Source organism: Octodon degus, unplaced genomic scaffold (genome assembly GCF_000260255.1).
Source record: "Octodon degus isolate 3935 unplaced genomic scaffold, OctDeg1.0 scaffold00024, whole genome shotgun sequence".
NCBI lineage: Eukaryota > Metazoa > Chordata > Mammalia > Rodentia > Octodontidae > Octodon > Octodon degus.
In genome coordinates, this window is record NW_004524600.1 from 1,376,375 (window position 1) to 1,401,650 (window position 25,276).

General features: G+C 38.3%; 1 protein-coding gene across 7 annotated transcripts in view; it reads right to left on the minus strand.

The window, feature by feature from the left end:
• The window catches only part of Ipcef1 (interaction protein for cytohesin exchange factors 1), a 215,062-nt gene that overhangs the window by 61,228 nt on the left and 128,558 nt on the right, over positions 1-25,276 (minus strand). For 2 of the 7 annotated variants that reach the window (XM_023712255.1, XM_023712254.1), the window contains exons 3-4: positions 10,541-10,577; positions 9,727-9,896 (exon numbers count right to left, since the gene is read on the minus strand). The exons of 1 other annotated variant lie outside the window; for it this stretch is intronic. In XM_023712255.1, the coding sequence (XP_023568023.1) occupies positions 9,727-9,896; positions 10,541-10,577 (207 nt within the window). Of the gene's footprint in view, positions 1-9,726; positions 9,897-10,540; positions 10,581-25,276 lie in introns of all 7 variants that reach the window. 4 more of the 7 variants (XM_023712253.1, XM_023712252.1, XM_023712257.1 and 1 more) reach the window with 3 other exon arrangements.

Below are 25,276 nucleotides of genomic sequence, written 5' to 3' on the forward strand. Positions count from 1 at the left end.
CCTCCATGCCCAATTTCAGCGACCTACTTGGCTCAGGACCAGCACAACATGCAGTACCAGGGATGTAAACCAGATCCTTGTGCTTGCCAAGCAGGTGTTTAGACCACCAAGCTATCTCCGCAGCCCTATATGATATATCCTTTTATTATTGTTGTTGTTATTATTATTATTTTAATGTATGTTATTATGTTATTATTATTTTCATCCCAGCCTCCCCAGCGCTGGAATTATAGGCATGCGCTACCACGCCCAGGTCAGCGCATCCTGTGGAACAGGAGATCAAACACTGGTTCCTGCACTTGCCAAAGCAGGCATTTAGTCCCCTGAACTGTTTCTTCAGCCCTACATGATATATCTTAATTCTTTTTTCCATTTCCTTCCCTTCAGCCCCCCTTCCCCTCATTATTTACAAATGCTTTAATTCCATTTTTGCCTCTTATAATTTCTCACTTCTTCCCCCCCACACTTTTTTCCCTTCCCATTTGAACTTTTTCTTCCCATTTCCTAATATCTGTTATGTGTTTTACTGCAGGTTTCTCACCCCAGAGAAGCACCGTAATGTGTGTCTGAGTATGGTTTCCAGGTGCATCCATTTACCTATAAATCTCTCATGTTTATCCTTCTTTTTAGCAGAACAGTACTCCATTGTATAAAATGCCACATCCTCTTTATCCATTCTCTGTTGACAGGCATTGGAGATATATAATCCTGCTTATTTCCTTTTATTTTTATTTTTTGGCGGAACCAGGGATTGAACTCAGGTCCTTGCGCTTGCGAGGGAAGCGGTTATTCCACTAAGCCATCTCCCCAGCCCCCTGCTTTATTATTTCCTCCTAAAAATTACCAACAGATGTGAGCCCCTCGGCACCACCTTAGATCCTAGCTCAGTGCTCATCAAGGGTGGCTGGCACTCTACCTCTGAGGTGCCCACCAGTCCTCCTGGCTAATCATTCTTCCTGACGTTCTCCATTTTCTCCCAATAGAATCATATTTTAAGTAAAAGTGTCTTATTCTTTCATGTAGTAGGACACACCAAGACACTCATTCCCTTCAGAATGTCAATTTCAAAAACTGACATTAAGATGGCAAACTCACAGTTTGAAAGTGTGTGTGTGATTGCTCTCTGCAGTGTAAAATTCTTCTTACACCCTCCATTCACAAAGCTGCCCCCTGGGTGGCCTTACCCTCCCCACACACACATATACACGCCCCTCCGAGGCCTGTGCCCAAGAGACACCATCACTTTCACCTATTTGTGGAGGTCTCTTCGAGACCACAGGGCAGAGGAGAGGTGAGGGAGATACGGGAGGGGAGTCAAGGGAGAGGGAGATAAGAAAAAGGTTTTAGGTGAATTAAAAGAAATGTGATTAAATCTCCATGTCACAGAGTCAACTGCTATCTTGGTATCTAATCAAGCTCATGTACCATCCATGGTGGAAGTAAAAGTAGGGAAAGAATAAAGCAACGCTACTTAAGAAAATTTAAAATTCTCCTTTTTCCATAATAGAGATTTAAAGATAACAATATATAAGGTAAACGTTTCTAAGACAGTTGGTCAATGTAGTACATAACCAATGTAGTTCAAAACCTTGCTTCACACATATATATTAAATTTTCAAATATTTCAGGAACTTTAAGATCTCTTCAACCTGTTTTCATGAACATTATTAAAATATCAAGATGCTTTTCACCAACAAACAACAAGTACCAATCAAAGATGGAGAAAAGGTATTTCTCTTCAAAAGGTATACAAATGGCCCATAGTTGTGATGTTCAAAGTCACTGGGTTTTGGAAAAATGCAACCAAAACAATAACAAAATACCAACTCACATGCATTAAAATGGCTACTATCAAAAATACATAAACAAAGAAATACATTGTGGTGGGAATGCAAAGAAACTGGAATCCCTGTGTGCTTTTGGTAGGAATGCAAAACCAAGCAAGTACTTCTCAGTATGCACCCACAGAACTGAAATCCGGGTCTCAAGGAGGTGCTCTGTGTGTCCATATTCATATAAGAGCATTACTCATGACAGCCAGAAGGTGAAAGCACCATGCATCCTTCAACAGATATGAGTGATAAACAAAACATAGTCTATGAATGTAATAAGATATTATTCAGCCTTAGCACGGAAAGAGAGTCTGACACTGGCTTCATGTAAGTCAATGGAAATGCTATGTAAATCGTTATTATCATTGTTATTCTGTATTGTTTAAGGGATGCCAAGAAAGTAAGGCAGAATGACCTGGAAGATTGTACTGTGCATGGAAAGAGACCAGCTGTGGACTCCAAGGGGTTTGGTGGAGATAGGTCCTACCTAGAAAAGACCCTACTGACTCAATGTTCAACAATTCCAGCAACAACGTGGATAAACCTTGAGGACTTTATAGTAAAGGAAATGAGCCATTCATAAAAGCGCAGGTAATATGTACACTTATGAAAGGACCTAAGTAGTCAAACTTACAAAGACAGAAAGTAGAGTGGTGGTTTCCAGGGAGCAGGAGAGGAAGGAAAGGGGAGCTATTGTCGACTAAGTACAGAGTTCTGATTTTGCAAGATGAAAAGAGTTCTAAAGTAGCACAAGGGGAAGAAGTTCACAAGGATGTGAATAGACTCAATGTCACTCGATTCTACCCTTCACAGTGGTTACAATAGTAAACTTTCTGATACATGTATCTCATCACAATTTTTTAAAATAACTTTGAAAAGTTTGTATACTACTCTGATACCATTATTTGCCAATAAAAGATGAAAATTCATCTGCTACAGTAAATTGTTTAAGAGTTGAAGTGGGAAAATATTAGGGGGTAAGTGCCGCGGATCCATGCCACCTCTTCCCCAGGGTTAACCATCTCTTCAAACTTTTATTTAGAAAAGTAAAAATCAAAGTCCCCAAAGAAGGTGCATAGCTCACCTAAGCTGTCCTGTGACTGCATACCAGGGTATGACCTATCTTTTTGATATGGAGTTCAGGATGCCTTCTGCCTTAGCATGCTTTTTCCTGTGTCTGTTTAAAGACATCATTTCAAACTTATTTCCTTGTACTTCTACCCCTTTAAGAAATTAATTACTTTTTTAAAACTTGCCATTGCATAGATTTCCTTTGAAATGCCCTTGAAATACACACTATGGAAAATTAAACACAGCAGCACAGTGATAGATGAGTTTATCTGCTCACTTATTTATAGAAGCATCTGCCCCTGGTCCTTGGATAAGCCTGCTCCAGAGGAACAATAAATCTTCAAATAAAGACTTCTCAGAAAAAAATTCTAAAATCAAACCAAAACTTCACCTCATTTCTTGGGCCACATATCATTGTACTGCTTGGGACACGAGCATACACCTTTACCATAGATCCCGAGTAACCTAAACTCTTCCCCCAGATCCAGAACTACTGTGCTGAAGAGTTGCAGTGCCTTCCAGCCACTCCTGCCTAAGGCTTAAAATCATCTTCTTACAGAATTTCTGTGTCTCCTCAGAATCTGCAGCACAGGAGAGCTCATGGCTGCCAAAGGAAATCATTCCTGGGTCCGCACACCCCTACCCCAATTTTTCCTCTTCAAATAAAATCACAGTACTCATGTAACAGACATCTTCTAAAGCATACACAACATTGCTCTTCTTTGTATGTGTTCCTTTCATTTTCACATGCTTTCATCTATATTTGATCTTCTCAAAGTAGCCCTGATTGATACAGAGATAGTATTCTTAGTCAAAATTTACTCGGAAAATGGAGGCTTACAGAATTGAATCAGAAACCAGTAACGACAACATATACCTTTGTCCATATTAACATGTATACGTATGAATACATACTAATGTTTATGCATGTATGCATTTATACTTACATGAATATAAATTAAATGTATATCACTTTGCATTTCAGTTAAAGAGTATGTGTATGGGTGTGCACTTTGTCTCCCTTATATATTCCAAGGAATTTCAAAAGGGAAGGCATTCTAGTTCAAAACTCTGTGGACTGGCAAGTAAAGCTATAATCCCTGAGTCATCATTTGAGGTCGACTTGTCACTTATAGCTACTGATAAAGCACAGTTTGCTCTGTCTGGACCATCAGCAACTCACCTTCTCATCCTCCTTTCTAACCTAAATTCTTGTTTAGCATAAAGTTCACTGATTTCACATATTTGGCTTGATTTCTCTTCACAGATGAAACATTTTGAAGCACTGGGATTTTACTTCAGATACATTCAGAGCTGTGTTGTCTAAGACAGTGAATATGTAACTCAAATGAACTAGAAGTCCCAAATTCTCTATTTACTAGACTAGCTCCTCATAAGGAGATGTAGGAGGTATTCAGCAGTGCTTGGATTAAATGATTTATGTAACCAGAAATTAATGCAAGGATTAAGTAATTCTCTCCAAAAATCTCAGTGCTTATTCCATAGCTACTCCTTCTAGGGAATAGAGACACAGTCAAAATCAGAGAAGTGCAGAATATATTCTCAAATACTAACACTGTAGTCACTAATTTTTATTACCTATGACAATAAAATATATGGCAATAGATAATTATTGATAAAAGGTTCAGGAGATATACTACCCTCTCCAGGAAAAATCAGCCCATTCTAAGTTTTCCGTAAGTTGAAAGATGCTACATATTTACTGAAACTTTCAGACAGTTGCCTCATAACTGAAGAAATTGTGGTTATCAAGTAACATTTTTATATGAGGGTAAATTTTGCCTAATCCAAAACTGATGAGATCTTTAATACATATATTCTCAGAAAAATAATCCCAAGAAAAATGCCTTTATATCTAAGATCCTCTGAAATTCACATGAAGTGCATGTGTAGCTAGGGATGAAAATGGATAAAGTCAACACATCACTTCAACCCAAGAACATTCAGGTAATGCCAGAAGAACAGGGTCTCATTTGCTTAGGAAGATCAGATTTGCAAAGTGAGAAGCTTATACAACATGTACGAAACAAGCTACTAACCTACAAGCCTCATTTCTTTACCTAAAAGTTTCATGAAATGAAAGCACAGAGTGATTCACTCAGGGGGCCCAAGGGCTCCCTTGAAATACTGATATAGCAGCATAAATGGTTACTTTAAAGATGGAAATCTGTAGTGGTTTTGCACCAAAAACTAGTGGGCAAAAGGAAAACAATTTTTTTAAACAAGTAACAATGAATTGAAGTAAGCATCTACACTTTTGCCACAAATTATCTCTTCCTTAATTTTCATATTATTTTCCTAGTCTCTCCAAGCTCAAAATCTTGGACTCACTCTCATTTTAACTGCAAATTTTATGTCCTGTATCCATTCACCCTCCATAGATTGCCCCCTCCCCATTTTTTAATCAGGACATTGTTCCAAATCTGTTAGCATTCTCATCTGGGACTTCATGTATTGAATGACTGTGTGTGAGTGTGTGTGTGTGTGTGTGTGTGTGTGTGTGTGTGTGTGTGTGTGTGTGTTTACCATTTCCTAACTGGCCTTCTGAAAGTTCTCTCATCCTCAATTTATTGAGGCTATATTAATATGTTTCACATGCCAACTTCACTCCTAGCTCAAGGATATGCAGTGGCTCCCTGCCGCCTGCTGGATCATATCACATCCCTGCACTGTGTGTCCAAGGTCCCTATTTACTGTCCCTGGGTCACTTCTCAATAGAGGAGTCATGCAGTCCATAGAAAAGAGCCCAGCTTTTGTGTTGGAAGATATTAGTTGTAGTCCCTACTCTGACATTTACTTCTTATGAGGCACTAAATAAGTTCTTTCAATTCCCTGAGCTTCAGTAAACCCTCTTGAAAAAAAGGAGGGCAATAAAATCCATCTTGCTTGGTTGTTATGAGAATTCAACAGAATGCCCACCATGGTGCACTGGCACAGCTCATTCACATCTTTATTCCTTTGTCCATGTTAGTCCTAAGGCTAGAGTGTGATCCTCCTACTCCTAATGAAGTGTCAGCAAAACTGGAACAGTAACACAGGATCTAGATGAGACCAAGGGGCCTTTCTGGAAGACCCAACTTGCAACTTCTCTTGCATCTGTTTTTAAAAATAGAAACAAAAATCCTATTCCTGGAACTCTACATCCTACAAAAACAGTCCTGATTCACAATCTCATTTTCTCAAAATTCTTAATTTTAATTTATTTATGAAATCAACCAATATCAACCGAGTGCCTATCAAATGTCAGACACTGAGTAAGACATTAAATATATACCCTCGGTCTCACCCTACAGAGATTACTATTAATTATGGAAAACAGCCTATCTGTCACACATAGAAAGAGAAGGTGGTCTTGGTGATGATAGAAAATGAGCAGGGAACAGAGAGGTGGCCAATTTGAGGGCCATGGATAACTCCACACCAAAGAAGGGCATTTAAACTAAAATTTTTCTTCTAAAGAACAATAAACTGGGGGAAGTGGGGGCAGAAAGATCGCAACATGGGGATCAAGTTTCCGAGCAGAGAAATGGCCAGCACATGCTGCAACAGAAACCAGAAATTCTGTAATGGGGTTTGGTGTGGAGAGTGCAGAAGCATGAGAAGTATCAGTTATAGTGATTCTTTTGAGCCAGAAAGTGAACTTGGACCTCATCCCCAGAGCTTGGGAAAATAAAATGGGTTTTAATCCCAACATTTTAACCCACTGGGATTTGCACAACCATTAAACTTACACATGGTTTTGAAAGGCATGGTGGGAAATCTTGCATGCTGTGTCACTTTCTAAGTGTATAAAATGTGACATGAACAATGGCAGGTGACCTTTCTCAAGGAAGTCTGGGTGGTGCAATTAGAAACCCAGACATGTGGGGAAAGAAGACAGTGATGTGCACTGTGCATTGTTTACTGAGTAACAAAGACAACAAAGGATGCAGGTGAGAGGAGAGGCTGATGTGGTCCCCTCAGGCAGACCGGAGCATGGAGACAGAGGAACCTGGGGGATCACTGTCATTTCACCGCAGAACTGCTTCGTTTCTAGAGCTGTTCTCTTAGAACTCTACAGCCAGCAGAAGACAGCAGGCTTAATTGTGGTGTTTATCCTTATCCTAAAATGAACTCATTGGCATGGGCCAGCACCATGGCTTTAGGAATCTAAGGACCTGGGGGGAAAGCTTTCCTACACTTATAATTCCTACACTTACATGATGTGTAGGACTTGGAACAGCGTACACAATCTCAGAGTCTCAGCCCTCACAGCTGCCAGATGTGGTGATCACTGCTGCTCCTGAGGTGATTCTGAGGAACTATCAAGTGTTAACTCTGAGAGATATTCAGAAAATCTCTTGCAGAGATAACAGACCTTCTCTATAGCAGACCTTCTCTGACACAACCATTTCCTCTGAGCATCCAGCTACATCCGAAAGCACAAAAACAGGGAATATGGGAGGCAGAATTAGATGGCTGTTTGTTAGGCTTGGGTGCCTTTGGAGCAACTTTGTCAAATCTGAATTCTCTATGTGGTATAAAGTAAATAAATGTTTTGGCTTGAGGCTATGTGTTTGCTCTTATTTCACAGTTGATATTCACACAGATAACAGGAATATGACTACTAATTAAGTACTCGTCCACTGGGACCATTTTTCCCGCAACAAATACATAATTAAGATGTCAGAGAGAGTGGGTCTGTGTGTGTGTGTGTGTGTGTGTGTGTGTGTGTGTGTGTGTGTGAGAGAGAGAGAGAGAGAGAGAGAGAGAGAGGCAGAGACACAGACACAGACAGAATGAGAGTCTTTCTTCTCCCCAGTACTAAATCATAATTCATCACTTCCCTAACCATAAAAAAGCAAACTTATTTTCAAAATGAAGTAGCTAATCTAACTGTTTTCAAGCATCTCAACAGTGGGTTCTGCACTTGCATGAAAAATGTCAGGACGGAGCCTTCCTGTGTCTGAGGCTCTGCCCCTGTCTTCTCTCTACACTCTCACAACGCTGCTGCTCCCTGTAGAAGACCAAGATTCCTGAACACCTGACAGAGCGAAGGCAGAACTCCTGTAGAAGAAGCCAAAACTAGTGCCAAATGAGCCATGTCTGTAACTGCGTAGGATCAGAACTGCTTCATTTAAACTGGAAATCAGGGACAGTATCCAGAACATAAGTGCTGAATAACCTGGTTGAAAAGATTAATTTATTGCTAAAGTCAAGCTGTATTTACTTCTCACAGATGTTCCATGAGCCATCAACCTCCTTCAGAAATTCTACAAAGTCAGTCATGGTGCAGATGACAATCCCATGCCATAATTATCCAAAAACACAAACCTAAAATAATAACAAGAAAGAAAACTAACTTCAAGCCTCCCTGTAATAGAAAGCAAATTCATCATCTCAGGTTGCTTTAATTAGGGCAAAACAATTCTGTGCCAGATAACATGAAGATATATCCAGAAGAAGAGAAGAAGAAAGGAAGAGAAAGGAGACTGTGGCAGATGGCACGTTCTGCAAAGTGTCTCCTTCCATTGAACACCTACAGCTTTGGTAAAGTTATTAACACTCACAAAATCCTTCAAGAAGCATGTTTTTGTGGAACCCTACAAGGAGCTTTGTGCCATGGAACAGGAATACAGACAGCAGCTCCAGGAGACTGTGCTTAGTCCAAGGAACTGGACTGGAATTAAGTCCAATTTAAGCAAATATTGCCTTGGCTTGGATAATACAATTTTTATTTAGTTTATTTGTTTTTGTTTCTTTTCTGGAAATGCAAATTATTTTGACTAGTGGCCTATACAAATAAATTCACCAACTAAACTGTTGGCCCACAAATAATATGAAGCTCTTATTTCACATTTATCAAATCACATGTTCTATAACATGCACCTTGAGGGGTGGGCATGCACAAGTTATTTTAAAGGCACAGTGTCAAGTCAGTCAAGTTGCTCTGGCTTATGAGCAATTCTTAAGTAGTTTTCCCTTGAGTTATTAAAGAACCGTCATCACTGATCTCTATCCCACAGAGAGGTTCCAGCTCTCCCAAGATCAACTGTGGAAAAGACTAGCGACTCGATATTCAAGGACAGCATCATTTGAAAGTGTTTCCAGCCATGAAGATTGGAATACCATCTAACAATCACTTTGTTTCCAGTTCTTTTCCACAGAAAACTAGTTTGTGAAGCAGATAACAACAGTATATGCCTATGAAAGCATAAACTAGGCAACTATCTCATAGAGCATTGTCCATGCTTCAGTGATTTCATGCCCACATGCAAAAATGAACTCCAAGCACTAACACAGAGCTTGCCATTCCAAGCCAGTCCACCTAATAAGGAGGGCCAGAGAAAGGAAGGGGATGAAGGTAACAAAAGAGAGGTGGAAATAACTTCTCAGGACTTAATTCATACCCTTAATAAAAGAAGAAGCTGAATATCTTTTTAACAGAGACTTTAGCAAGGTAAATTTTTCATATTAATTGATCTCCACATAAATCTCTGAATTATTACAATCTCTCTTGTGGAGTAGTAATATTAATAGAACCTGAAAGTCTCCATTAGCAAGGATATAAACTTGGGACCCCCCTCCTTTCCTTCCTCCTCACCAAAAAGAGTACTCAACCAGAATGATTGTCTCTTCCATAATATATAATAAAATAACCCGCATTTCTCATGGACCAAAAATGGATTCTAGAACTTTTATATTTGCTGTGGCCCAAGTCCCAAAAATCTAAATTAACTTTGGCATGAGGGTCACCTGATATGTGATCTTTTATCCACTCTTTGGCAGAGAGGCTGGGACAGGAGGAGGAGAGGGGACTCACCATCTGATTGCTGTACCAGTACAGCGACGACCCCTTGAGCACCACCCAGAACTTTTTCCATTTGTTGCTTAGGAAAGTCCCCTTTTCCTTTTTCTTATACAGCCACCCTTGACAGTCAGCATGTCCCAGATCTTTACACGATATCCTCCTGCGACTCATCCTGAAAAGACCTGCAACAATTATACACAGAGGTGTTACCTTGATTCGTGTCACAAAGTGAAAGGCATCTTTAATTATTTACCTCCCTGGAGTTGGATTTTTCACGGGAGGAAACGCAACCCAAAAATTCACATGCCAGTGTTATTTTTTAAACATTCACTCTGTGCCTAGAAGGTATAAGATGTGGCAAAGAGGAAGTGAGCCTGACGTGCAAGGATCGGTCTACAGCTATTGGTGACCAAGAATTAATAGAAAGGATTAAAATCCCAAGACTGTGAAGCACATCCTTGCTGTCACTCGTCTCCTTTCAGCAATGCTAGCACTAGTTATGCAAGAGACGTGGAAGGGTTAAAATCCACCCAAAAACACAGCTACTTCCCGACTCAGTGCCAGTCTGTCTAAGCTCTGTTGGTATTGACACACCATGAGAGATTAAACCAAATGAACAGCATGCCGACATTTCTTAAAATCAATCCAAAAATAACCAAAAAATAATCTGTCACCCACCTCCTGATATTAACATTCAGACAGACAAAAATCTGATCCCAAAGAAGACAACCAGGAAGAAAAATACACACACACACACACACACACACACACACACACACACACACACACACGGAGGGGGATAAAGAAACAAAAGATAGCTGATTACCTTGAGTTTTCTTCCTCGGCTTCTGACGCAAGGGAACCTGCTGAAAATGCAGGAAGGAAAGAAAAGAGGAAATTTCTGATTGTGTTGTAACATTTGTAAAGAGAGAAGGAGGGAGGAGGTGGCAGTGTTTATGAGCGGGGTGGATTCTAAAAAAAACTCTCCAAGCAGAGCTAAAGGAGAGCTACTAGCTGAGGCACAAAATGTGCTAATTAGAATCAATATACATCGAGCTGAACCTGAAAAAAAAAAAAAAAGCAACAGAACATTTATCACTAATGTTTCCTGTTTCCACCCACAGACAGCTCACTCACTACTACTTTAGTTATGACAGCAGTGCTCACTGAAGTTTTTTTAAAAAATTATAAAATATATCCCCTTTTGCATTTTTTGTTTGAGAAGGAAAAATATAACCTGTTTTCATATAACGGCTAAATAATGGTGATTATTTAAGTAAACTGGGAGGATAACCGCCACAATCACAAAATATTACAGGTTCATGTTGAGCTAAGCTTCAGGTCTTGCTATCACAAAGGTTACACTTAAGCATTGAATTAAATATCCAAGGAAATAAATTCCAGATCTCCTTTGGTGGGATTTCAGGAACTTCGAATTTTCCTTGTCAAAAAATTCTTATTTGCAGCCAAATTTAAATGTCTTATTCTGTCTTTATCTCTGAATATTTCTCACATATTTTATGGAAGACAAATTAGTTGCCAACTGCTATTCTGTACTTGTTCTTTAAATCTTCAAATCAGACATAACACAACATATCCGAAATACATTTTTATTTACAACACATGATAAACAATTCGTAGGAAACCAGAAAATCAGCAAAAAGATAACCCACAAAATGCTTTCAAATGGCCATATATGTATGTATGCACATGGAGAGAAGATTTTAGCTTAAAGAAATTTCGTATTTTTCTACAACATCTAAGCAGAATTTATTCAAGTTTAAATCTGCATTTATATTAACAAGTACAGAAGTTGAAAAAACAGTTGAAAAGTAGCTCTAAAATTTAGTAGACCACTTATTACAACAATTTATGCTACTGTAGATGCATCTGGCTAGTATTCTACATCTCTAACTATTGATCGAATAGCCTTCATGTATGATCCTACTACCTGTTAAGTGGTAGAAATGTGATAAGATTTTAAAATCCAGAAGCTTGAGATTAATTCATGGCTATCATACTGTTTAGCTGTGTTACCCAGGAAAATATCACTCTGAACATACTTATTGCTTTAAAATCAAAATATATACAAGAAAGGCAATTGTATAGGTCTCATATAGATATGACATGATTTACTTGTGAAAAATGCTCTAAAATATACAAGTTTATATGATAATATGTGATACAATGTTTCATATCTATGAAACAAAAAAATACATATATTTTTAGGAAAAGTATTATGTGTGTTTTCATCAACAATGACCATTAAGTTATATTCCCTAGGGAATAGATAGGTTAGGAAATCCTTCCCTGCTCCCTTATTTTATGAAAGTCCTTTTTTCATGTGGAGGATTGATTAGTTTCTCAGGGATACATTTTATGCAAAAATAGTACATGTCAATCGTGGCATGCCACTTAAATCTAAGTCTGTTGTCACGGAAATGTCCTCTCTTTCAGCCGCACCTCCCATCTCCCATACTGCCAGCTTCTTGTTCAAAGATTCTTCACATTATAGCCTCCAGGCATCTTGTTTTCCTCCTTTCTTGGGGGTTGAACCCAGAGCCTTTGTACTAAGCTCAAACTGTTTCTACTGACCAGAAAGACTTCGTACAATAGAAATAACAAATTACAGCCCTTGCTTGTTTGGTTTTGAGACAGCATCTCATTAAGTCACTAAGTTGCCCAGACTGGGCTCAATATTAGGATCCTCCTGCCTCAGCCTCCCTGATCGGAGTATCTTTTTTGATATGCCAGTTATTTGAGGTGAATACAAGCCTGTTAGGATCTATTGACAAAATATTGTTGCCAAAATCTATATGTCATTTGAAGCTTAAACTTAGCTGAGAGCCAGGACTCAAGGCAAAAACATCTAAAGACAGATGAGGGGTACCAGATCTGGGAAATCTGGGATCCAAAAGTCCCCACAGGCAGCCATGGAAACAGCTAGGAATCAGGAGAACAGAGAATAAGGGAAGTTCCTGGCCCCAGAGGAGCAAGGTGAATTACATTATTTCAAGCAAAAAAGCATCTTTACAAAGATTGAGCAACTGAGAGGAAATCCCTATAGGATGGTTACAGAAACTGCAAGAGGGATAAACAGCGATATCAATTCCATGGCCCCAAAGGTACCAGCAGGGTTCCCTCTCCTCCACCCTTCTGTGGGTTCGGAGTGACCCCGGGGGGGCCTCTACCTCCAATAAACTTTAGATCTGCTTCCAGAGACAGCCCAATACAAAGTGTGTGCTCTGTCTCAATTTTACTCCAGACCAAGCCTTTTTTACTTTTTTAAAGAATACAAAATATTTTTTAAAAAACATTTTAAAAGATAGAAAATTTCACTAAACACTGTAATAGGAATTCAACAATGATGCTATCTTCCAACTAGTTGTTATGGCCAGATTCATGTAGTGGGGCTGGGGTGAGAAGTGGGAATCCAAAACTGGACAACGCAGGGCCTTAAGCAAGCACCCAGCGCAGCTTCTTTTCAAAAGCAGAGGGAGCATCTCAGACAGCGAAGCAGCCCTGCTCTGATGGCACTTCTAAATCAAACTATTAACTGCTCAAACTGTTTCCGCTGGCCAGAAAGACTTCATAAAACAGAAATAACAAATTACAAGGAGTTTCAGTTTCACTTCATGTGAGTTTGAAACTTATGCTGGTTTTTAGGAGAGAATGAAAACAATCTTCAAGAACGTCAGTGAGTGTAGGATCCACTTGCCTTCTCATAACAGGAAGTGGAACTCACGAACGCGGCAGTTTCAAGGCCTTCATGTGGTTCTTTTCACAAGGTGGTAGAGAACGAAAACGGCCGGTTGAACATTTTATCAGTTTTTCAAGAGAAGAATTATAAGGCTATCATCACAAATATTCAGACCTACAGTAACAAGATCTTTTCCCATACTATATTCCCTCAGTTTCAATGTAGTAGATAAAACTAAAGATGTATTCCTTTAAAAAAGATCTAAATATTGCCCTAGCTTAGAACTAAAATTTGGGCCACATTTCTCATAGAAAATATATATATACTTTTTACTGAACAGTGTATTTTTACCTTTTAAAAGATGGTTTGAAAATTTCACTTGGCTAATTACTCAAAAACACATAGAAAATATAGAAGAAATTTTGGTGTTCAATTGTGTGGTTATCACTCATGTTACAGATAATATGGATTTGTAATTAATAGACTAACCGTTCTTGCAATCATTATTAATCCTATGGCATATTAAAATTTAGAGCAAGATAGTTTGTTGGTTTGTCATTACAACAAACTTCATAACGATTCTTATTTTCAGAAAAAAATATGTCATGATATGCTGGAAAAATGGGCTCTTTTTTATGTATTTAGTACAGGGTATACAGGGTCTCACTATGTAGATCAGACTCCTAGTGATCCTCCTGTTTACAGCTTCCCAAACCCTGGGATTACAGGCACAAGTCACCACGCCCAGTCTCAGTTGCTGTCTCGGTGCTCCCTGGGGGCAGGCCCAGGGATCGATCCCCCAACCCCTGCATCTGCCAAAGCAGGAGCTTTATTAAATGAGTTCTTTGGTTGCAGGACTGGTATATATCCAAATTTCTGTGGTGTATTTCCTTATATCATTGGCAGATTAAGCTACAATATTTTAACAAACCATCAAAAATAAAACCCTACCTCTTACAAAATTTCTCACAAACACCTGATAATTTGCAAAAACACCTTCCCACTTAGAAAAGTAAATTCAGCTTTTCTAGAGGAATCACAAAGCTTTGAATTAGTAAAATTTTACCTATGAAAATATATTTCGAAACTTGCTTAATTTTTTTCAGAGGATCAGCCTGCCTAAATAATTCCTAATACATAAATACAAAACAAACATCTCCAGTAGAGAATAGTGGAAACTAATTGTAGAAGTCTAGAGTTTAGCTACAATTGCCAGGAGAATGTACAGAATGAGAGTGATAAAGTCCGAATGCTAAGGAAGACAGCGTGGAAGAGGGATGCAATGAAATGGAGCCTGCCCAGGAAGTTGGCCAGGAACAGCCAAAGACAAAAGCAGGAGAGTGACTTGTAGAGGTCTAGGAGAGATTCAGGACAAAGGTGGACTCTCACTATCAAATTCTGCAGATGGAAAGAAGAAAGAGGGAGCTCAGCAAAATTTAATTGTCCTATAGGGTTACAAATTCCAGTAGGTTGAGGGATGACTAGAAATTGGAGAAGTATATACAGTGTTACTGCTCTTTCGCAATCCTTACTGAAGGGGAGGGAGCATGACAGACAGTAGTCGGAGGGCTTAATGTCAAAGTACGGGGAATGTCATTTGCTCCCTTCAGAACCCACCTTTTATGCGTAACATCATTATCACTGTAAGATAGGGATGCACACATAGAACACAGTTTAACGCTGAAGTATTAAAATCTTCTACTATACTCATATTCTGAATTATTTAATATATTATTTTTCTTTTTTTCTTATTTTTGTATTTATTTTTTAACGGAATAGACTATAAATACAACTTTGTGTACTCTTTCATTTTCCATCTCTCATTCTCCAGATTACCCGAACCTGAATGGGATATTTATCATTTCCATATATTTTTAGTATCTTTAAACATTATGTTAATAGTATAAGCAATAGCATTAAAATAGACTAGCAATGGTCAATATTGCATCTTTGTCATTTTTTCACGTTAATGCATGTAGCCCTAGTTCATTTTCAACGTGGCAATGAATAAAAATGACACAATTTATCCACTTACCTGTGGGTGGACATTCACATTTTTTACAGTTCACACTATCACTAAAATGTTGCAAATAATAGCATTGTATAATTCACATTGTGCGTATATGCATATGTCTCTCCGGGCCAAGTATTTACTTGGGAGTACATACATGGTACAGAATGCTTGCACCTTTAATTATTGAGGTATTTTCAAATAGGTTTCAAAGTATAGTCTCTCCTAGAACAAGAATTTCTTTGTTCTGTACAACTGTGTATGAGTTCGGTTTCCTATTTCAGAATTTCAGGCCTTTTGTCTGTTTACTCTTTTCTCTTTTGTTGAGTTCTGCATTTACCCTATTGCCTTTACTTCCTTAAATGTCTTCAAACATATTGTCATTTTTTACTAATTTGTTGAGATATTTGCTTTATTTTTCTTTGCTTTTAATAGTATAGTTAGAACCATAAATTTACTTTTGAGTTATTCTGTTTATAGCACCCTGGTTTTCCACTCTTAATAATTTATTTTACTTATACTATTCATGTGTATATTTGCGTATTTCTTCACCTTCAGAAGTTTTACATTTTACTAATTTCCTATTTCTAAATTTATTGTCTTTTGTTTGGAAAAAAGTCAATCTCCACAATTCCATTGCTTAAAATTTACTAGCGCTTATTTGAGACTCACTACATAGCACATTGTGTGACGATTTCATCTCATCTTCACTTCCATTTCCCAAGTGTTTTATATTTCTTTTTAGTTGTTTCTGGAATCACAGCTCTAGAGGTGTCCACTCTCTTATCTTCAATTTTTCTCTGTGATTTGTCCAATTTTATGGTCTTTTTATAAGCAGAATAAAACTAGATTTTGATGTTTTGAAACTATAGTAAAATTAGCAATGACTTGCTATAGATGAGTATAATCTACTTACATCTATCATAACTTTTATTTTGTGCTTTCAGTTTGTATCCATTTATTTTTATTTATCTCTTGCTTTTCTTTTCTTAAATGTTATTTCTCTATTTTAATATTTATATATATGAATGTATATTTTATATGAATATAACATAGTTAAGCACATTTTAACTCCTGCATGAATGACTATACTCTGGTTATTACAGCCTAGTTTTTATTTTTCAAAAAAAATTGTTATCATTGATCAACAATAAATTGATAACTAATGAGCTATTTTATCTGTAATGAATCATACATTTTTATGACAGTTTATCAATTTGGAGGTTGCTTTTTGTTTCATTGAGGTCATGTTTCCTTCTTTTGTTTTTAATGTATTTAGTACAGGGTCTGCAGGGTCTCACTACACAGATCAGACTCATATCGATTCTCCTGTTTTTAGCCTCCCAAGTGCTGGAATTACAGGCGCACTCCACCAGGCCCAGTCTCAGTTCCATCTCAGTGTGTTCTGGGGGCAGGTTCGCATGGCATGCAGTGCCAGGGTATCGAACCCCATCTCTGAGCTCTCCCGAAGCAGGAGCTTTAGTCTGCTGAGCTATCTGGCCAGCCTGAGGTCATGTCTTCTTATTGGATTCACTTTTTCCCTAGAATTTCCACTAAGCTGCACTTCTAGTCCTATAATACTTCTTCTAATAGTCTCTTTAATGAAGGTTTAAGGTAGTAAATTCTCTTAGTCTCCATGTATATTGTAATGCACTTATGTGCCCTTAAAGCTGAGTGATAATTGAAGTAAGTATAAAAATATTTTCAACTGGCACTTTGAAGATTTTGATTGCCTTCTGTTATCCCTTGTACTGCTGCAGCACCTGCTGTCCTCTTACTGTAAGAGAGCTGTTTTCCTTCATTCTTCTAAGACAGCCTCACCATCCCTAATTCTGTGCTTCTCTTACAATGCTTCTAGTTATATACTTAATTTGATTTCTATCACTCAATCCTCAGAATAAAGTTACAGGAGGAGATTTTTGAATCTAGATAGATTTGGCTGAATCTAGAGTGTATGATGCTGGGATCAAGAATTCAGTGCTAGGATTAAGGATGTGAGTGGTACCAGCCTGAACGGTAGGTAGCCCGGATAAAACATATGGGACAGAAAGAGGCTAGTTGCTTGTGGTTTATGACTTGCAACTTGCTGCTTGTTGCCTTCTGCCTACCATGAACTATTTCTCCTCATGCCCCTCTGCCCTGCCACCCTGCCTCACAGTCAACCAATTGTAGAGTGAAATCTCTATAAACTGGGAGCCAAAATAAACCTTTTGTCCTTTAGATGTCAGACATTCCATCTCAGCAGCCAAAATTAAGGCAGTAATTCAGGCAGAAGGGCACAAATCCACTCATAAGGGCCTCACTCTCATACACCAATTACTTCCCAAAGGCCCACCTCCTAACACCATCCCACTGGGGATTGGATTAGGGCTTCAGTGTGAGAATTTGGCCAGAGAAGAACACAATCATTCAGAGTAAAATAAAATTTAAGTTTGCAAAATCTTTCTCTTTCCCTCCCTTCCTCCCTCTTTCGTGGTTTCTATACTTAATGCAGAAGTAGCTTTATTATCAGGGAGATGCAACCAGAGAGAACCTTGTAAATTCCAGCTGGCAACTAAATTTACTTCCTGCTTCTGAGGGATGTTGGTAGCCACTTCCTCCCTACGCTCACCATTGCCTTAGTGTGTCATCACAGTCAATGGTTTGGCAACAGTGTGTTTTTATCTTGAACTTTTTTCCACATGAGAATAAGGGAGCACCTATTCACCATGAATCTAGTTTTCCCACATTTATTGAAGCATACCTTACCTCCTCTGAATGTGAAACAGTAGGAAAAATACTGCTTTATATCAGGTGCCCCTCAGACACAAGGTTCAGTTGTGCTTACTGCCTTTCATGTATGGCCAAGAAATGGCTACCATGTTTTTGAACCTAACCACACCTGTTTTGTATTGTTTCTCTTTGTGTGTCACCACTATATGTTTGAAGAAAATGAAATATAGTGATGAACTCACTGGACCATCGTTAAATAGGATGGAGCATTTCATTCATACTAATCCATTTTAAAATCACAATCAAAATAACAAGCAGCCCCACTCCCATACCAGCCTCAGTATACCAACAAGCATCTATCTACTCTCTTTGCATCTCAACCTTCTCTATTTTGAAGCAATATCAGACCTTATAACAACTCTTTATGGTTTTCCCCACCCTTAGCCTGGTCAAGGCTTATTCTTTGAGACCCAAGTCAAATACCACTGCCACCATGAAGGGTCTTCTGACTTTAGAAAAGAGATTTTTTTTCAGCCACTACACCTGTCCTGAGTGACTCCTAATGCTTATAAAATCCTTTTCTCCTCTTCAAGTCTACAACTGCTGCCATAGTTAGATCTTTGTCAGTCTCTACTAAACACCAAGTACCTTATTCCTGGTCTCCCCATCTACAGGATAGACCTGCAGCAATCCACATAACACATCACTGAACCACCACAATCTGTTTAAAGTAAGCCGGTCACCTGCCAAGATTTCAATATAAAATTAATATTCTTAAACATGTGTCTCATGCCCTTAAAGCCTAACATCTAACCTAATGTCTGACACATAAGAAAGTAAAAAGACCCTGTTATCCATCAGTTTTTATTTCCTATGATGCCTTTAGTAAGTAAAATGCCTTCTTGTGTGTCTGGCATACTGAGTGGATTTGACAGTATCTGGACAGCCATCTATAGCTTAATAACCCAAAGCCCCAAATTTCCTCTACTAGGAAATGACATCAGCAAAATTAGGCAGTGTAAAAGTTGCTACAGCAGATTCCCCTTCCCCTAAATAGAGAATAACTATGACACTTACAAACAGTGAACTTGAACCCATGTGGACAGTTTCCTCATGGTATTTCTTTGAAGATAAAATGGACTTTCAGTGAACAAAACTCTAGTTCTACCTAAAATCTTATTTCTTTAGGAAGCACAATACCTTTCTCCAACTTCCTGTCTCAACTATCTCAATACTGAGAATCTGGAATCCAAGAAATAGAGAATGAGTAAGGCAGAGATGGCATGAAAACCAACGCAGTTAATGAGCTTCTCCTACTCCTAGCTGACACCAGATAGTTCTCACACTTTTCCATAGCAAGTCCTGTGAAAGAAGAGATGCCATTCTCCTGGGCCTGAATTATAATTCAGCCTTGTGTAGGGCAGATTACCTGGGTCAGAAATGAGACCTGAGCGAAACAACTACAACTATACACCAGGCAAGAAGTGTCCTGGGAGTAATAAAGGTAGACATTTTGGTGAAGCCAACACAGGAAGTGGCATCTGAGATGAATGCCACCCTCAACCCATAGAAGAATACAAATAATAGCAAATAACCCAGCCACAGTCTCAGAACTACATGTGCATTCACAACCATGAATCTTTTTCTTCAGCAGCATTAAAACAGCAATGAAGGGATTTTACTTTAAAAAAGTTCTCCAAAAAATCACAATAATAAGCTTGGGTATGAGATAATTCTAACATTTCCTCTCTAGTATAGCTATCTTGAAAAGCAAAAGCTTTTAGGAGCTTTGAATAAAAGAACTATCAATAATAGTAAAGAGAATATCTGTCTCATTTCATCTGATCCTTTTCATCTTTAAAAGGAGGCTGTTTTATTTTCTTTTTTTTCCCATAATTTTATTGAGAAACAAATAGCAATGAGACAGTTTCAAATCCAATTAGTAGAACAGTTTCAATAATTAATACATTATATATTGTTGGCTTCTTAGTGGTTATTCATAGTACAAGATGCAAACATTCTATCCTGTTTACAAACACTATTAGAACAAATTGTTCTATTCATTAAATTAAGGGAATGTAGCTGTATATCTATCCTAACTATTTTGAATATGCAGATACATAATGGTCATTCATTTGTATCCCCCTTTTTTATTTCATTTTGTCATTTAAATATTATAGATGTGTGAGTTCAGCAAGATACTCCAAAATAGTCCAGTAGTCCATAATAGTAGTGCATTATACACAAGACTGGCAATGTCAGAAGTTGTTGACTTGATCCTTTTATAGCTCAGCATATTAATATGATTTATTTTTTATACTTTGATTTTATACTTTTCTGCTGGATAGTTAAGACCAAGATAAAGCAAGAAATACCTAACAAGAAATGTAGCTTTTGTATCTGATAAGGTCAGTCAAATCCCCTCCAGACTTAACCTGAAACCCTGTGCCACAGATTATAGATCCTTTGTCAGTGTCAGCCATCTGGATGAGTCACGGCCATTGCTTGACCAGTTTGCTCTCTGTGAAAGCCTGAGAGAATATTTTCTCTCCATGTGACTCTCCTTAGGCACAATCTACATCATCGATCACTTTCCTCTGTGGCCCCATAATCTCCTTAATCAGAAAATTTGGGACACAACTGAGTTACATGATGTTACAGTACAGGTTCTTCTATGTCCTAATTCTTCACTGATCTCAAAAGGCTAGGGCCAAACTGTTAGCTGTCCTTGCAGCCCTTTTTTTTGCCTAATTTTTGATCTGCAAACTTAATTTGTTAACTCTCCAGAAGAGAAGCTTATTGTTATCACCCTACAACCTAGGCTGTTGAGCTTAACCTCACTATCTGTCTGAGTATCAAACATCTTAGGCATAACATGGAACAGGTATTCTTCAAGTATTGATATGTTAAACTTTAAGTCCCTACATAATATAAAGAAAAAAATTTTAAAATTAAAATATATTTTAAAAATAGGAATAAACAATTATATATTTTCACACAAAGTTTAAAAATCCAACCATATATAGCATTGTAGCTGGACAGTCCCTCAACACCCCTTTTTCTGTCTCCTGCCTTCATTCACCACCCTCTTCCTTTTTAAACAAACATCTACCCGAAAGGCAGCATGGCAGCAACTGACATGTCATAACAAGCAGCACGTATTCAGAAGACCAGAATGACAGGCACTCCAAGTGTGACCCTATTACATATTGCCAACTTCAGTGCAGCTGCTTAGTTCACAGGTTTCTGTATATATAGCTAGTCAGGGTGAGAATCCTACCCATTAACTGGTATCTTCAAAAACCTTCTGAAGATTCTCAAGATCATTTTCTTACCCATCTTGTACATATAAATGTACGGCTTTGCCCCTCTCATGTTTCCTATCTTTTTTCCTTGGTCTCTCTTCATTGTCTAATCCTCAAGTCCTCACTTTCCTTTTAATTGTGTTATACCTTTCTATTTGTATTTCTTCTTTTGAGTTCTTATAGTAGGGAGGCTATATGATATTTACACATGTGGGTCTGGTTTATTTCACTTATGAGTATATCTTCAAGTGGCATCCACTTAAATATGAAGGTTTAGAGTTTATCATTCTTTGTAGCTGAGTAATACTCCATTGTATAAAAATACCACATCTTTTTCATCCATTCCTCAGGTGACGGGTGTCTTGGTTGTTTCCAAGATTTGGCTATCATAAATTGTGCTTCTATAAACATAGGTAAACATATATCACTATGATATGATGTTTTCAGATCCTTTGGGAAAATTCCCAGTAGGGGAATAGCTGGTTTTAATGGGATTTGCAGTCTTAGCTTTTTAAGGGGTCTCCACACTGATTTCCACAATGGTTGCATGAGCCTACATTCCCACCAGCAATGGAGTAGGGTTCCATTTTCCTCACAAGGTTGTTTTATTTTCTTGGATAAAACATTCTTACTAAAATGTAAAAGCAGAGCACTTTCTAATCAAGTCTTAAAGATTCCTAATGTTCTATATCAATTAATTGATTCATTCATTCTTTGATTTTAATGACAAACTAATTGTTAAAGAAAATAAAGCAATACTGACTTAGGCCATAATAGTTTGTTATTGCTGTAGTGTTATACATGGAATGAATGCCTTCTTAATATCAGAGATTACATAAGTGGCTTCTCAAAGATAGTTAGTGGTTGCACCAAATCTAACAATTATGTTGGAGATTTCCCAAGAATTTGTGATCCAGATCCTAAATGTATTTCCATTAATTCTTTCCATCAGGCCAGTCTATAAAATAAGGCTTTTGTTTATTCAACAATCACTTCCTGTTCAGTTACTCAATGCAAAGGACCAGAAAGTGAATGGCAAACAAGCTTTTACAACATCTTCCATCAAACATGGAAGAGAGACAAACAAACGAAGATGAAGTCTGAAGATGAGTGTTAAAGTGGGGTACGACAGAAGCACGCATGAAAGAGCCAAATGACCCAAAGTGAGGAGTCAGAGAAGCAGCCTATGAGTAGATCAGATCAAAGTCTTGAAAGATAAAGGCCCAGATGTGACAGGATCTGGTAAAGCAACACAGATTTGAGCCAGCATACATCAACCACGGAGGGGAGGGGGAAGTCACTGTACCGGTAACAGAGTGTATGAAGCCTTTCAAATTATGTTTTAAACTACAGAGTTTCTATGAAGGTCAAGGAACAGCCACTGAGACAACATAAGCAGGTAAATCAGACTTGCATTTAAGAAAATCTGTCTTTGGATTTGCATGCTGAGTGGATTGGAGGGAATAAGCGAAAAGGCAAAGGTCCAATGAGAATAAAAATGAGAAGCATAGCTGTAAGGACAGAAAAATATTTAAGATACACAAGCAGAACTTGATGGGGTTTTGGCTCTATATTCAGCTTTAATTTTGAAAATTTTACCATTTCTTTTAAAAGAAAGAAAATAATACTACAAGACAGCAAAGAACTCATTTTGACAACAACAGAAGTGCCAACAGTACAGAAAATAAAATTTTTGAAGCCTAGAATTTAGTTTAAAATTCTGAGCTCCAGTTACCACACCAACCTCATGACTATCAGGCTAGGAACATGAAAGGTGCCTTTACATTGTTCTGAGGTGCTACAGTGCTCATCTTCGGCCTCCACTACCAAGCAGAGTGCTCAGCACACGTAGCTCAGTAAATGTTAGTTCAGTGTGAATGAACAACCATTTGAGATGGAAATGGGTCACGTGTGTTAAGCACACTGAAAGTCCCTAGCACAAAAACAGGCCTCCTGTGCCTCATGTTATTCAGGGAACAAATGACAGCAGAAAATTGAACTAATTTTCTAAATGGAAAGATAAAGTAGTGCAACCGAAAAGCAGCTGGAAGAAATGCTTAAGAGAGATATGAAAGAGTCCCACCCAGATGCTGATGGCTATGAGAGAGAAATAACAGGTAAACAGACACGCAAGGGGAGCTGGGCTGATGGAATCTAGAGGGTGGATGGCTCGTGAAATGAGAACAATCCATTAATAGCCGGTTTCCACTAACAAACAGAATACATTTGTGCCCAGCACCAGTGAAACCAGATTACACATCGCAGCAGTAATGACTCTTGATTGGGGATGATGTGGATCATGCTAGTTCCTTGATGATAAGGTCTGTGGTCTTTATTCTAAAACCTAGGTTATAGCTTTTCCGAGATGTGGAGATTTCACCTTGCCTAAATTAAATTAAGTCTCCAGTTCCTTTCTTGAAACAAGATAGGATCCGAGTGGAAATTAAATGAGCATTTCAATAGATGAATGAGTTCATTAAAGTGTTTACATGCTCTCCGATTGCCTTAATTTCCATTTCTTCTTAAACACAAGATGAATTTCCTCCCATTAGAACATCAGATTCTTTTAGTGCAAATTGAAAGCAATGTAAGTGTTAAACATTGCACTAGTTTTCTCAAGAATCTGATGATCTTAGTGCTTTCTTTCATTCCTGTGTCTTTTTTTTTCTTTCTGTATTTTAGGAAAGGGTCTACAGGGTGTTTGGGGTTTCACTACTAGATCAGACTCGTAGTGATCCTCCTGTTTACAGCCTCCCAAGAGCTGGGAGGACAGCCACAAGCCACCACGCCCAGTCTCAGTTGCCATCTCAGCGTGCCCCAGGGGTGGGGCTGGCACTGCAGGTCCAAGGATAGAACCTCTGGCCCCTGTGCCTACTTGCAGGTGCTTTAATCCACTGAACTACTTGGCCAGCCATTTCTGTATCCTATACATATACAATACATGTACATATATTATATTTTATGTACATTTATAAAGCACATTTTTTTCTTTTAAAAATTTTGTAAGACCTTTGGTCACTCAGAACATCAGTTTTCCTGACACTTTTATAGGTCTGCGATATGCACTGGCTTTACCATTACAATAAGACCTTCTTTTTTACCCTGCAAATTTGCTTTTTCAAAAATTCCTTGCCAGTCTGTTACTTCAGCCTCATTCATTCTCTTAGTTTTTCCTCTTAGGCATTGTCACTGTAATGACTCACATAGTGCTATCAACTATACTCAACCTTTAATGTTTAAAAGATCACATCTTCCTTTTCTCCACAATTTAGATGACAAATTTCTAACAATACATGATTGACTATAATTTGTTTTCCTTATTAGTTTTTCGCATTCTTAACTTCCAAAATTTCCACCATTTTTCATCACTAACAAGCTTTTCTTCCTTATTCAAAATTATCATCAAGTTTAAAATGCATTCACTGCCTTCTCTATTTCTTGGATATGGAATTGTCAGCAAGCCGAGCAGGGAGTTTATGAGCTGTCCTGCTTTTCCATAAGGTGCTCCATCCAGGAGCTGTCCAGTTAACTCCACTCCTCCATCACTGTTACTGAAACTTGCCTTGACAGACACTGTCTAATTTGTACCATGACACCACTGTCCACGTTGCCAATTTGGCAGCAAGTCTGTCCTCCTCTCCTGATCATCGCTCCTGCTTCTGCTTTGTGCTTTAGGCTTTATGTCCAAACTCTGTCCTGTGCCCCCATCACGAAGTCATTAGAGCTGCCAAAAAAGATGCCCACTGCACGATGCCACACCACTGCACACCCCTTCCTATTAGACATTCGATGTTGCTGTACTAAACTAGAGAGGGGGAAGGGGAAAGGAAGACA